Here is a 15,658-nt window from a genome sequence, read left to right as displayed (position 1 = left end):
AAAGCAGTAATGCCTTAATAAAAAGCAGTGACAATGTGATATTCCCTGTGTACTCCACTGAAGCCTCTTTCTAGATTCTGTGCTTAAGTTCTGGGGTGAGGCTTGGGTCCATAGCCCCCTGGCTCCAAAGAACAAGTGCTATCAGAGAGCTGAAGTTGACTCTTTTTTTGCCATTTGCACCACATAAAACATATAAAAAGTTAGGTTGTCACATATGTTAGTTCAAAACTAGAACACTTAGTTATGTTGGGAACCCTTGTCACAAACTGCAGGTATTGTTGGTGTGATTACAATGGATTTTGCTATGGATAGGAATTGACAGGGGAATGGAATTTTTAAGTGAATTATAAATGGATTGTTGCAAACCACTCAGCATTTTGGAGTTGGAATAGATGTAAATTGACTGGTTATTTTGATTTTATTTTTGAGCTTCAATCTTTTCTCTCCATTAGTTAGTCACTGGTCAGGAGGTTAGAAAATTCAGTTAAAGTCGCGATGGACCACTTGTTACTCCAATCTCCAACAACTGGCTTAAGAGAAATGTTCTTCCCTCCCTCGGGCTGCAGAATTATTATAATGTGAGATAACAAGAAGAAAATGAGAATTTTGACCTGTGTTTCCATTTACATTCATTGAATTCCATTTCTGGTGTTTACAGAAAATTACAAACACAAAAATATCAGTGTTTCTTGAAGACACCTTGAATGCATAGAATCTCTATTCTATGATTGTCGTTGCGTGTATCTAGCTCATAATTCAGATCTTTTAGAATATAACTTTTAGTCTTAGGAAGTAAAAAAAAAAAGTGTTAACTGTAGAAAATGGTGGCATCTGGTTGTGAAACTGGTAAAAACAACCCTGATGTAAATGCAACTCAAACAAGTCTGTGTTTATTACACTTGAAAGGTAGCCTGCATTTGCAAGATCAAGGTTGATAGTGAAAAACTTGAACAATTACTCTATCTCTAAGCCTGTAATTGAGCCAGGGAGTCTGGAGAGAGGGCAATTACATCCATTAGAAATATAAATTATTCCTATAGGGTACAGAATCAAAGAGTTGTGTTGAAGGTAAAATAATTTGTTTGCATTTCTGGTTGAATCATCCCAAAGCATGCCACACTACCATATAGATAGTATTAAGTCTTTTTAAACTACAGTGTTGTTAGTAACGCTTGCTTTGTTTATTTTTTTAAATATGCACAATAAAGTTTGTTTTTGTTTAAAAACTTGAAATCTTGAGGCTTGGTTCTGTCAGTTAATTATTGGTTGTTTGAAGTTCTTCTTTAAAATCAACCATCCCTAATAGGAACGTAACATTGTGCACATAGAAGGAGTTAAGATACAGATCAGCCATAAGCTAATTTAATGGCAAAGTAGACTCGAGGGGCAGAATAGTCTATCCTGTTCCTTTGTTTTATGGAATTGCAGTTTGCTTCAAACAATTGAAACTGAAAAGTAATGAAAATATGTTAAATTAACTGTTTGTGTGGCTTTCAGTCAAAGCAAGATATTAATTACCCATCCTTCCCTCCACAGTCTCCCAACAACTTTTGCAACTTTGGACATCGATGGCATCAGAAAAATCATCTTTGCGCTGCCAGGTAACAGACCTGCTAATCTCTTGGCAGAATAGCATGTAACTGTTAGAATTGTGACCAGCTTAAAATCTATTGTTAGTTGTTATGTCTAAGGTAAGACATGTTAATGACGTTCACTATAAATTTATTGACAGTTTAATTTAATATTTGCAACCGCGTGGGTGTTCCAATTCCACACATCAGTTTTGGACAGATGATTTATTTCAAAGGATGTTACTCTTTGTATGTAGATTATTTGTTGAATAAGCTTCAGTTCAATTGGAAGTATGATTTTTTTTTCCCCCTGTGTGACAGCTTCAGAAATCGAGAGCCCTGTACATCTGTGTACTCTGTACTACTTGTTGAAATGAATTGTAATCTTATTTAAAGGCTGTGGTTTCATTTCTATTTGTATAGGGTATAGAAAGATCTGGGATGTAAGCTTGAAATTCTGTTTTGTGGAAAGTTGTTTAATGACTGCGTGGTTGAGATTCCTATACTGGATCTGTACCAGCTAATGGGGCCTGTAGTGAAATGGCATCCCACTTCCCTGAAATGATCTCATTTCTATTTAGCAATATAGTACATGGATAACATAATACAAACTCATTGTATCCATCCTTGATGACTCACCAGCTTTTATTTTGCTGGTTAATAAATGCGCAGCTTAATTCACATCACAGTGACATGATCTGTATGTGAAAGCATAATTGTGCCATGTCATTATAATGACTCACCATTCTTCAAGTTGTGTTGTTTTACGCAGTGTTCATCTTCAAACTAACCAACAGTTTTGCTTTTGATTTCTGCTTCATCTTTTAAATATGGCTCCTTTAGTGACATGCTCTTAAGTGGAGCAAAATCTGCTCAATCATCGGTTTGCCTTCTTCACTTGGAAATGAAATCAGTCTTCACTCAGTTGTTGTTTTAAACTTTGTCAACCAAATGTCCAGCATTTTTAAGTATGGGCAATGGAGATGTAGCGCCAAGCATTTAGTATCGATTCAGGTTTTTCTAGAAAATTACCAACTAAATTGTGGGGGAACCATGAGTTCAAAATTTAATGTTACGTTTTATTCGCTATGTCATGGCATGATAGTAAAAAAAAAAAAATACTTTGGCCCTGGAATCACATTTTAATGTGCTCTGTGTATAGGATAATGCATAGCTGGCAATGAGTTACAAGGCTGCAATTCAGCTGAGCAGAGCTGATGCCATGAATTGCAACAATGAGCTGGAGTGGTTGAAGAACATCAGCAGAGCCCCTGATTTTGAATTGAAGCCTTAAAAGTCACCGCAAGCTATTTGTTGATTGATTGTAATATATATTGAATAGTTTATTTGAAAATAACATTCGTTTTTAACTTTTTTTTACCGTTATGCAGCGGGCGCGGTAGAGGCTGATGGTGACGTAGGATCTGAAGGTATATGGCATCACATGATGGGTATTACAGTATCACGAGCTTTTTTTTGTGGCAATGAGTTACCACTAAATAAACTATTCAGTATATATTATAGCCAGTACTTCATGTGCTTATACAACTAAGCAGATAATGTTGTAGTGTTTTGTATTCTAAGATCTGTTTCTTAGCCTAGTTCTCCCAGTTATCCCTCTTTTATCATCTCATTGAGATCCAGGTTGCCTGATGCTGTGCAACATACTTCCAAATCTCTGCCTGTTTTGCTTTGAGCCAGTCAGTGTGAAAGCAGTGTGAATTGACCTCTTCTTCAAATTTCCAACCCTCCCTTGGAGAACTTGTCTGCCCTCCATCTGCCAGTTTCCCAGTTGTCTCAAACCTGAGTCTGTAAATTCGCCAGGTATGCAGAATCTGAGCTGGAAGCCTGAATCCAACCATTCTGCGTTATGGATCATTAATATATGAATGCACTGTGCCATTGGGGCTGTTGCCAGATATAGCATTGCCAGGGATTGTGTAACAGTCTTCTGCCAACTTTGCACTTGTATTTCAGATTTTAAAAATCCATAGCAAGAACTCGATGTAATTATTTTCTACAGTAGTCTTGTATAATTAATATGGTGTGAAAAAGTATCATAGTTGTACTTCTGTGCAGTGTGGCAAATATTGTTCAAACATCATCTGCCTTCCAGGGATAGAATTTTATTTGGTCACCGTTTATTTGTTAAAACAGTTTCAACAGAAGTCTACCACTGGCCACCAAATTAATTTGTCCTTCTACAGCCCTTGGCAGCCCTCCTATATACCATGGCATGAGTTAACAAAAAAAAACCAGAAGTAGTTTGATGGCTGTTGCCAGACGTTGACTTCTTCATCTCAGTCAGTCTCGGACAAGATGCTCTAAATGGAGTCTAGACACTTCTTCAAAGGGAGAGAAGGAAAATGATTGGCAAGTCACCCTTTGACTCTTCCCAAACAACTTACAATAGATCAGTGAAAACCAGTAGAGAGGAAGGCCACAAAATTGAGCATCTGCCTAACCTGTCTGTAGGTGATTGGTGTTTGTGGCATAAGAGACCAAAAAGAGGATATTGAAAAAAGTAAATATGGAAAATTTTACATTTTAAAAAGTTGGGATTTAGTTGATTTTTTTTTTCCTGACTGAAAATTGGAAAGAATATCAACTGGAACTTGAATCGTGTACATGGAAAAATTCACTACTCAACCAGGTCCCTTATATCTGAAATGTAGTGGTTCTACCTTGGAATTACAGAACAACTTCTGAGTTTCAAACACTGATCCCTGTTGCCAGATCAGGCCAGGATGTTATGTAGTTTCCCCCATGTGTTCTAACATTTAACGTTACTAACTCAGAATACAAGGAGCCTACAACGATAATTGAGCTGTGTGCCCATCATTGAGTTTGTATTTTATTACTCTGTGGAAATGAACTGTTGTTCAGCCTTTGCAAGAAATAAAAATGTATAAAATGTGAAAGTGCTGTGACTCTGGAAGGCGTTCTGATATATATAAAAAAAAATTGGGCCTATTTTCTGAATGACTGAAACCCTTGTAGGACAAGACATTGTATCATAACATTTTGGTTGGTGGAAGTGCCAAATTTGAGTTGTTGGATGTTATTGGAAAGTAATCAACATTTTGCAATACTTTCAAGCAAGCCTGCTGAGCCCAGAATATAGCCTCTTTCACACAGCAATTGTTTCTTCAGTGTCTTGGGGTTGATATGGCAACTTGTCTCCAGGACATCAGTACGGACATAAAAATCTTGGTAAAATCATAGTGACTCTGTAAAATCTCTGCAAGTACAGCCATACTAATGTTAGGGAATTTTGCCAATATGAGTGTTTTACAAGATCTGTGCAATGATGAAGTATTGGACTGGTCCTTGCTGAAAAAATAACGGTGTGTGAACAACAGTCTCGGCAAGATGCTCTAAAAGGAGTCTAGACACTTCTTCAGAGGGAGAGAAGGAAAATGATTGGCAAGTCACCCTTTGACTCTTCCCAAACAACTTACAATAGATCAGTGAAAACCAGTAGAGAGGAAGGCCACAAAATTGAGCATCTGCCTAACCTGTCTATAGGTGATTGGTGTTTGTGGCATAAGAGACCAAAAAGAGGATATTGAAAAAAGTAAATATGGAAAGTTATTATTGCTTAAATCAGCCAGCAAGTCCAGAGGATTAAGAAATATGCTCTAGTGGTGAACTTCCAGATCCCACTGATCAATTAATGTTATTCGCCACTTGCTCCGCACAAACAGCATCTCGCCCCAAACCTTTCCTTTATTTTTAAGAACTTGCTAATTTCATACATTAATTACACATTAACCTCACCACTCAAAGTTATGTCTAGTAATAACGTATGTACCTTTTTAACTATGTGATATTGTTGATAAAGAGCCACTCAACCTCTCTGGCCTAGAAAATGAACTGTGGAGTCTCATGCCTTAGGTGGTAAATTGGTCTTGAAAATTTTAGAAATGTCAAATTTTACATTTTTAATTTTTTTCCTACTTTTCCTTTCTGTCTCTTCATCTCCTTCTCAATCCAGTCTATCTTTCACCCTCTCTCTTTTGCTTTCTGTACCTAATTTGTGTCTAATTCAACCTTAGTCATCTTCTGGTTCTTTCTCGATCTTTGAATTTCATTGGTTAAGGCAACAGACTGTTGGTCTCACTCCTCACTGAGGTCAGAGATGTCCCATTGACATCACTGCATCTTTATCAGCTCGCACTCCTAGCAAGTTACAGCGCAAAACATTTTTAAATTCAAGGGCACAGAGAAAAATCCAACTAATTGGGCATGACATGAGATACGCCTCTCCAACAAGACCCAGCCCAATGCATCCCTGGTGTTAGGTGCAAAAAAGTCCTTCCTTTTGCTCCTGGGCTCAGTATAGACCAATGGATGGGAATGGGGGCGGCTCCCCATAAGCAAGAACCCAATTTGTGCAATGCAGAATTGGCACCAAACCATCTGCAAGGTAATAACTGGAACAAAGTAACATTTATGTAAGCTTACACGTTAATGATACTCAGAATTCTGTATCCATTTTTTAAAAGTTTGCATGGCATACCAAGCACCTCTGCTTGTGAAACTCACCCTGGGACAGATTCACAACTTGGAGCTCTGGCTGGACAAATGTTGGTTAACATCTGCATTTGAACTTGGTTGCAGAAGAGATTGTACTCTTGGAATATACATTAGGCCATGGGGGAGCTCGATTTTGCCTCTTGGCACAAAAAAAAACCAAATTCACTGTGCCTTTCACGCTCCAAGCAAACACAAAGGTCAGTTTTGTGAAGACATCAGCATTGTCACACCCTGAGTTTCAAACATCCATGCGTGTTGGAAAGACTCAACTTAGCTGAAAGTGAGATACTATTATTAAAGACATTAAAAGATCATTATGTTTTGTTCTGCAGATTAATTAAGTGAAATTAAAAGTTTTACACAGCTTTTCAATATGTATTACTATGAGCCAGTGGTTGTTGGTTCATATGAGATGGAAGTATTAATCTTGGCTTGTAGCAGGGGTGGAGAACCTTTTTCTTCTCATGGGCCATTCACACATAGACAAAACATTCATGGGCCACACGCACCATAAAAATCAGTTTAGTTTTTTAGAGAGAGTACTGAACCGTTCAACTCACCTGCTGTTTTAATGCAATGACTGAATTTGCATATTACATTGTTAAATATTATCGTAGCAAATTCATAATGATAATGATAAGTGCTATTTTGAAGGTGTTACTGTCATACATCTATATTTTTAGAAATCTCGAAGCGGGCTGGATGAAATTGAGCAAAGGGCCAGATCCGGCCCATGGGCCATAAGTTCCCCACCCCTAGCTTATAGCATCAGTGAGGGGCACCAGTGAGGGAGTTTGGCCATTTCCAGTGGTTATGGAAGAAAAAATAGGGTTTTTAATTCTTTGATGGGATTTAAGCACTACTGAAAAGGCCAGTATTTGATGCTTATCCCTAATTGCCCTTGAGAAGGTGCTGGGGAGCTGCCTTCTTGAACCGTTGCAGTCCATGTGGTGTGGGTACACCCACAGTGCTGTTAATAGCAGGCTGGAATTTCCATCTGCACCACTTAGAGTTTGATTATAAAACAATGGTGGCATAGACTTGGCAACCCCAATATTTGCATGGAGAGAGCAGTGAAGAGGAGTTGTGGACATGAAACTTGGATGTACAGGTTTGTAGATGTTCAGACTGCCCGCAGGGCAGTAAAGCCTGTAGCATAAGGCCAAAACCAGAGGAACAAAGAGGAGGGAAGAAGAGATGATGGGGCAAGGGTGATTGTGGTTGGGCGTGGGAGAGATTGTGGTTCAGGGAAAGGAAAAGAGTAAAATAGTTGGGGGGGGGGGAGAAATCAGAGATTGTGGAGGTCGAAGGGGAGACTATTATGGTGGGAAGAGATGGGGGAATTGGAGATCACTGAGGTTGAGGGGAGTTCATGGAGGTGAGGGATGAGCTGATCACAGGGATGGAAGCAGGTAAGTTGGTTGAGCTTGGAGGAAACATTCTACTGCTCCTGGTCCACAAGCAAAAAGACATCCCGTGGAACTCGGCATTCACACCTCCTTTTACCCGCTGCATTTTCTGGCGCATGAAACCCCAGGCTGAAATGAGTACAGAATTAAAAGAAAAACTGTGAAAATGGAAGCATGCAACTCCTTAGAAGATTTTCTTAACCTACCTGCCTCCTCTACTGGCTCGTCCAGCCCACCCACCTCCATTAAAAACGGGTGGGTTGCAGTTGGGTTTGTGATTTTTATTAAATTTTTGCATCTCACTTGCACCCAGCCCACCCATTGTTGGGGGTTAAAATTATTCCCTTGGAGCTAACCCAGTAAACCAAGGGAAAGCATGTAAAATTAGGAAAAGGGGCAAGGGTCTTTTGAAGAAAGTAGAGAAAGATTAAAGCCAAGGAAATTAGTGATTTAAGTTTTGTTAATTGTTGGGGGGGGGGGGGGGGAAATCACAACAAATTGAAAAAAATGAAATTTCACGTGTTCTAAAAATATGTAGGTAATGTTCATGTGTCACCTGCCAATATTGGACAACTGCACTTGTTATTATTCCCACTGTCTTCGCTTACTCTGTCTGGAGACAAAGTATAATTTTATAACAGAAAAGCAATTGTTGTGTGAACAGAACTCTTAAGTGAAAATTCGATGTTGATGCATTGCCAAATATTTCAAAAACCAACCAGAGAGGGCAGCAAAAATCAGCCTTTTCCTGCTCTTCTGATGTGAGCTCAAAATTTCATTACACTAGTAAAACAAAATTGGAATTGTCAACATTAGCAGGTTGTAACTCTTCAGAATGGAGCAATTTCTCAAAATAAAATCAAATATGACAACATGTAAATTCAGTTTGATAATTCTAACAAATAATGTTTTATGAAATAGTCTTCTTACAATGAGCTTAGCCTGGAATTCCTCATTATTCATGTGATTTACTTAAAGAATTAAATGAGTATTGATATAATGTTTTGTTCTACATTGAAAGCATTGTCAGTTGTAGCCTGAATTATGTAAATCTTGTGTAGTTAAAATCACTATTGTAGACCAGTAGCAATTCTGAAACATGCATGTCCTACTGTTAAAAACTTAGTGTAATATTTAGCATATAAAGGCCTGTGTTGTTCAGTGAATGCTTTTGCTTTTGTGAACTTCACTATGGGTGGTGCTGAAGCTCGAATGATAATTTGAATATAAAGCAAATTAGTCCAATTTCATTTACAAAAACATCCTTCATAACCCATTCCCACTGTGGTGATTTCACAGTCATAGGCTTTATTATTTATGAAAGGAAATCTTGGGTGTTCTATTGTTCGTGTGATGCCCAAAGATTTCTTTTGGTTGTATTAATTATATCTAATTTGTGTAAGCAGTTACACAACAGACGGCTGCTGCAATGTAGCATAACTTGTAATGAAGTGCCTTGCAGCTGTCAGGTACAATGTATTCACCCAACCTTCTTGTTTTACTTTTTCCTTCTACCTCACTGAATTGAGGAAAACAGAAATGGTGGAGGCAGTTTTGAACCCAATTGAAGTTTTCTTTGGATCCAAGCAGAGGCTCTTGTATTAACTCCAAATCTGCCCATGCTCTGAACTTCAACCAATGCCGGTTCAGTAGATAAAACTGCTCTGAACTGGCCTTTTCAGCATGGGCTAAAGTAAAATTAAATTGGGATGTTACCTTCTGGACTGGAAGCTTCACAGTGCCATGCTGCTTTATCTCAATGATGCCTGCTCCTTTTGTCTCACAAACAGTAAGGGTAGTTCTGCCGCAAATAACGAGTCACGTGTTCAGTTGGCATTGCAGCAAGTGTTTCAGCTGCAGCCCCTGCAGCAAAAGAACAGGCTAACCATAAGAAAATACTTGGAAGTAAAGAACGGGGATGATTAGTTCTCCAACTGTGCCTTCAGTTGATTTTTGGAGTTGGAGCAGTTGCCTGCTTGGTTCCAGGCATGATTCTCTTTGCATGCCACAGTTAATTGTTCGTAATCTGGTGCTGTTATTTCATGCCAATCTGATTCTCCTCCAGGAAATCCGGTGTCAGCAGTCGTTACCTGCAATCTCTTTGTAATCCCTGCACTGAGGAAAATGCAAGGAATCCTTGATCCTCGACCCACCATCATCAAAGCCAGGGTAGGTCAAATAGTTTCATGAGGGCTCATTATGACTTGGTAAAAGTTGAAAAACGTTTACCAAAGCTTGCCAGCACAGTGAGCTAGTTGCTAGTCTTTCAACAGACGGACCTTGGGCTGAGTCCATCTTAGAATGAGGGAATGAAAGTCCGCTGGCTACAAAGGGCCCCTTTTTGTTTATTCAATTCCTGATGAACGTAGCCAAGCAGCAGAGAAGCTGCTCAGAATGTTGAACTAAATCTCACTCCAAAAGGTCACAGTACAGCAGGTCTGACAAATAGAAACACCACACACTTGCAACAGGGACAGAGGCACATTGTTAGAACACCACAGAAGATTCCCCAGCACTAATGTATCTTCCCTTCGTTATATCAACCAAGTAGAATATTCTACACTACACAGGTTCAGACACTCGCGATAATTCAACTTATTGGTTTTAGGACAAAAATACAAGCAAGCTTATACATCTATACAATTCCTGTAGTAGGATACCCACTAGGTCTGTGAACTACTAGCCATTCCAGGCAAGTTCTCAACACAAAATACCAAAGGAGTACAGAAAGTGACCTAATTTATACATCTTGATGGGCAATGTTAATTCATTTACTCTAAACCTTTCAGTGTTATGCAACTACACCAGTTGATGGCAATGTCAAACCACAAACACTTAATTCTCACTAGAGAACAAGATAGCACAATTTTGCACAATTATAAAAATCATACCGTAATAGAATGCTAACAACTAAAATGTAGACATGTTGGATCTAAATTAACTATAATTCTTCCTCTGATGATTCTTAAATTGTATTTATCTGACACCTCCTGCTTACTAGGAGTTCCCCTGTGCTATCCTAATGATCTAATCTAAACCATATGTACATCTAATCCATCGTAGAGAATATATTCTCATTGCACAGAGATATTAGTACTGATATATTAAGCTACACTTTCTATTATATTATACACTATATTCCAATCTTAGTAAAAAAAAATTGAAACTCAGTGCATTTATTTTCGTTTTATCCCCTCCCTCCTCTTCTGAAAGTGATGGTCAATTCTTGCCCCTTTTTAGTCAGCGTTATGAATGATTCCCTTTCCTCGCACACTGGTGCCTTCCTAAACCTAACCATAGTCTCAGCATTATTTGCTTTGTAGTTGTGGTGCAATATCTCTCCTCGCCCTCTTTGTACCCTTGGCCACAGTTGACCAGATCATTGTTAACCAACGCCTTTATGTTACAACTCGTTGTTCATTCACTGAATAACGGAGGAATCTGGAGCCAGTCTTTCCTTTCTTCCTTCACCAAATCTGGAGAAAACAGGCAGACTCCCTTTTCCTCCCCCCACACGGGTGGAAACTGATTCTTATATATACTTAAGAATAATGCTCTAATCTTTCCCCAATTAGTGACAACTGCTCTCACTTACAACTAGAGCATGCACTTCATTGTCCAGTTTGGATGGTACTGCCCTAACTTTGTGCTACTTTTACCAATCCGATCAGAGCCGAAGCATCTCCAGCAGTAACTTCTCTTCTCACTTCCGTAATATCATCTCAAGATCCTCAAGAATCTATCTTTGCACCCCCCCTTCCTCTTTCACGTTTGCCAACATCATTCAGAGTCATGAGGCGAGTTTCCACATCTATGCCAATGCCACCAAGTTTCATTTCTCCATCATCTTTCTCAACCCTGCATCTGTGTTATCCGTATTAGATAAACAGCAATCTCCAGTTAAACCTTTGGAAGACTGAACCCTTGTCTTTCTCTCTGTCTCCTGCCACAAACCCTGTAACAATGATGCTCATTCCACGTGACCAGGGTCTCTGGTGGAATCAGGTTGGTTGCACTCTCAGCATTCTATTCAACCTCAAACTGAGCTTCCAGTCTCATGCCCTTTTCTCATTTCAGCTTCATAACATCACCCGCCTCAATCACCACCTCAAGCCATCTGCTACTGAAACCCTCACCAATGCCTCTGTCACTTCCAAATGCAGTCGCCTTGACTGGATGCCCATCCATCCTCCATGTTCCATAAGCTTTCGGTCATCTAGAACTCAGCTGACCATATCTTATACTGCACCAATCCACCTTGCCCAACACCCTGCCTTCACTAATTTGCATTGACTCTTAGTCCCTCCATGCCTCAAAATTAAAATTCTTATTCTGGTGCTTGAATTCCTCCATGGCCTTATATATGTAACCTCCCATCCACCATTGGCACCCGTTCTTACAGCAGCCCCACCTCCTCACTCTGCAATTCCTTCCTTAACCTCTATCTCCTCTGGGGCCTTCCTTAAATGCACCTCCCCAAGCTTTTAGTCAGCCCTGGGCACCAATTTGAGCACCATTTTCTTTCCTCTGTGAACCATCTTGGGACATGTTAAAGTTGATGAACAAATGGAAGTTTCTGTGTCACTAGGATGTAGGCAGTGGTGAAAAAGGTAACCAATCCAAATCCTTTCTTCAACTGTAGTCCACGAATGTACATATGCAAAGTGATCATGAGGAGAAATCTTGGCAAACTCCCCACTGCCCCCTCCCCCCATTGTTAACTTCTACAATGCACAGTAATGCATTTTAAAAACAATAACAGTGAAATCATGGAATAATAAAAATTTAAGGGCCCGATTTACCTTGATATAAATCAATCTTTGATTTCAGTGTTGATGTTTCCTCTGGCTGGGGGGGGCGTCTAGAACAAGGGGTCACAGTCTCAGGATACGGGAAAGGCCATTTAGGACTGAGATGGGGAGAAATTTCTTCACTCAGAGGGTGATGAACCTGTGAAATTCTATATCACAGAGGCTGTGGTGGCCAAGTCACTGAATATATTAAAGAAGGAAATAGATTTCTAGACTCTAAAGGCGTCAAGGGGTATGGGGCGGTAGCGGGAGTATGGTATTGAGATAGAGGATCAGCTATGATCTTGAATGGCATATTGAATGGCGGAGCAGGCTCGAGGGGCCGAATGGCCTACGCCTGCTCCTATTTTCTATGTTTCAAAAAACCCTCAAGCGTATGCTATTTTTATCTTTTATATCAGTTTGTGTATTGTACTGGTTGATGTCCTACCTGTGACTTTTATTTAAACACACTGATGTGCAAGAGAACATCAGTGAATATGGTATTTAGGGGTCGTCCATTAGCAACCCTTGGATGACAAATGCCACAATTTAGGTAGGAAGGAGATGGATTAAATATGCAGCCACATTGTGTTGATGTGTTCGTGATCGTTTCATTTTAACACTATCATTCTATAGTTGTCCTGTGATGTGAAGCTCGATCCACGGCCTGAATACCATCGCTGTATTCTGACTTGGCACCACCAGGAACCATTGCCTTGGGCACAGAGTACAGGTGAGACTTTTGAGACAATTACTGAAGGATAACTTGGAATTATAATTTAGAAACTAGCAGTATACTCAAAAGAAAATGGATCACCAAGGCACCATGACAAAAATCTAAGGTCATGAGCTGGCTTGGAATTGATATGTTGTACAGCCTCCAGAAAGTGTTTGCCCAATTCAAATTTGAATTGTCCAGTAATTCAAATGACTTTCTTTTGGTCAGTCATACCCTGCACATCCCAGCCATTTTGGAGGAAGTTTCAGATTGATTTTTTTTTTCTGCCTATTGCTTCAATCGTACAAGTCTTTGGTGTTTTCTAAAGTTGTTTAAAGTTGCAAAAATCTAAAAGGCACGGCAAGCACTGAAGGAATTTGAGATTACAGTCAGATCAGCCATGATCCTATTGAATGGCGGAGCAGGCTCGAGGGGCCAAGGGGCCTACTCCTTCCCCTAGTTCGTATGAATTTTGGCTGATTTCAAGGTTTCTGCGCAATCCAGTTATTCCCAGACATGAGTGCTGTAGAAGACATTCCAGTTGGGATACAGCATGAGTTGGAGAATAAACAGAGGCCATGCAGAGCAGGACAAGCTGCTAGAAGAGGAAGGATAAGGAAAGCAGAGAAGGCCTGTCACCAGGAGGCTAAATCTGCCGAGGGTGCTCGGGGACCAATTGTCCGAGGATGTCCTCACTAAAATTTTCCACTTGCTGCAATCTCAGATTGGGGCAAGGACCACATTGATGAGCAGCCGTGAAGTTGACCATGGCAATGACCTTTTACGTGTCTGGCTTCTTTCAGGCTGGAGCAGGCGAAATTTGCAGCATCACATATTTTGCTGTAAACTGTTAAAGAAGGGAGGCTACTGAAGCTCTCTATTCAATGTGGATTAATGTTCATACATTGAGGAAAGGATGAATCTGAAGCTAGTCTTTTCCTTAATCCAGGTTTATTCCCAAGACTATAGAGTAAAGCCACAGATTCCTCTTGTTCCCCCATAACCAGTTTGAACTGGTTTTTATACACTTGCAATAATTCCCTAATTTTTCCCCAATGGTGGCAGCTACTCTCAATTACAAACTTAAAGCATGCATTCCATTGCAGCATGATTCCAACATGAACAGCTAACTACCTTGCATCCTCTTTTGCCAGAGAGATGCAAGCAGAGCTAAAAAGCTAAAAGGCAGCCTTGCTAGGATTGTAACCACCACCCCCCCCTTTCAACTGTATCCTATATCAGAAACAAAAAAGATTCCAACCCCTCAAAAGCCAATCATGCAGGTCAATGACTTGTATCCTGGCAGAAGTCATGGTGCCTTCATTCTGTGGCAATCCAATTAAGTAAACTGCTTTGTCATTACTCTCTCACTGCCAAAGAGGATTTTTAAACCATCTTGTTATTTTCCTTCAGGGAATCAGATGAGCAGTCGTCTGATGAGTATGCGTAGTGCCAATGGACTGTTGATGCTACCTCCAAAGACAGAGCAGTACGTGGAGCTCCATAAGGGTGAAGTGGTAGATGTCATGGTGATTGGAAGACTATGATGTCGCCACAATAGCAGCGTCGGTGCATGTCTACATTTAATTGACTGTATCCTGTAATATGGAACGGCACAGCTAGTTTTTAATGATTTGGATAAAATTGACCAGTGTTGTTGACATCTTGAAGTAATTTCAAAAAAAGAAATCAAATAAAGTAAGTGAAATGGGAGGGAGTAAAAAGAAATGCATTGAATCCATTCTGTATCATATCCAGAGCAAAGTTTCTCTTTCATTACAGTTGCTTTGTGTGTTTAATGCTAGGTCTAATAGCAGTAGCTTTTGATAGACAGCGGTAGGTGCCTGCTAAACTTGTGTTCTCTCATCTTCAGATACAGATACTTATGCTACTAGCAAGGCTGTCTGCTTACTTTATACCAGCTTAGATAAACACAGCTATTATCCTTATTAGTACGCAACATAATTGCTTCACAAAGAGCTTTGCTTGTTCTTTATCTTGTATCTTGTGTTCACGTGCTCAGTGCCAAAAGCAGAGTGGCTGGAGTGGACTGGTTTGGTATTTTGCCCTTGCAGTGCCATTGACTGGGAAACGTCAGAGCAGCCATCTGTCTCAGCTGACCAGCTAGTTGGACAGGAATTGGAAATCTCTCATTTGAACAAAGAAATTGCTCCCTTAAGTGCTGACATCCTTTTTACCAATTTAAAAAAAAAGTGTACAGTAATACAAAGATTGATATTGTACAGATAATAGTGTACCAGCAATCGTGGTAATTCCTAGCAATGAAAGACATTTAACAACACTGTACCATAACATTTTCTGTAATGATATTAAATATTAATAAAAATCCTTGATCATTATTAAAATTTATCTGCGAAGGTGGTCAACTTTTTTTTTAAATACTTTCTTTTGTGCTGTAGTTATGTTGTCATGATGCAATGTGGAAATAGATTTGGAATTTTACATATAATCCATTTTTTTAGTGTGCACTAAAATTAAGGAGCATCTTCACCAGTGGCACAAGGGGTTACAAGCACTTGGGCCACTGAACTGTCCCTCACTTTTCACGATTATGCTCTTTCTATTACTAGTCCACTGCTACTTACTACCTATTTCACTTCAGTGATC

General features: G+C 39.6%; 1 protein-coding gene across 8 annotated transcripts in view; it reads left to right on the top strand.

Moving 5' to 3' along the window:
• Nucleotides 1-15,396, top strand: part of gphnb (gephyrin b) — a 432,935-nt gene extending 417,539 nt beyond the window's left edge. For all 8 annotated transcript variants that reach the window (XM_041214790.1, XM_041214785.1, XM_041214786.1 and 5 more), the window contains 4 exons: nt 1,537-1,601; nt 9,585-9,688; nt 12,949-13,045; nt 14,444-15,396. In XM_041214790.1, the coding sequence (XP_041070724.1) occupies nt 1,537-1,601; nt 9,585-9,688; nt 12,949-13,045; nt 14,444-14,577 (400 nt within the window). In that variant the 3' untranslated portion in view covers nt 14,578-15,396. The remainder of the gene's footprint in view (nt 1-1,536; nt 1,602-9,584; nt 9,689-12,948; nt 13,046-14,443) is intronic.
• The last annotated feature ends 262 nt before the right edge of the window (nt 15,397-15,658 follow it).

Source organism: Carcharodon carcharias, chromosome 20 (assembly GCF_017639515.1).
Source record: "Carcharodon carcharias isolate sCarCar2 chromosome 20, sCarCar2.pri, whole genome shotgun sequence".
Classification (NCBI taxonomy): Eukaryota; Metazoa; Chordata; class Chondrichthyes; order Lamniformes; family Lamnidae; genus Carcharodon; species Carcharodon carcharias.
This window is presented reverse-complemented; position numbering and strand designations above follow the sequence as displayed.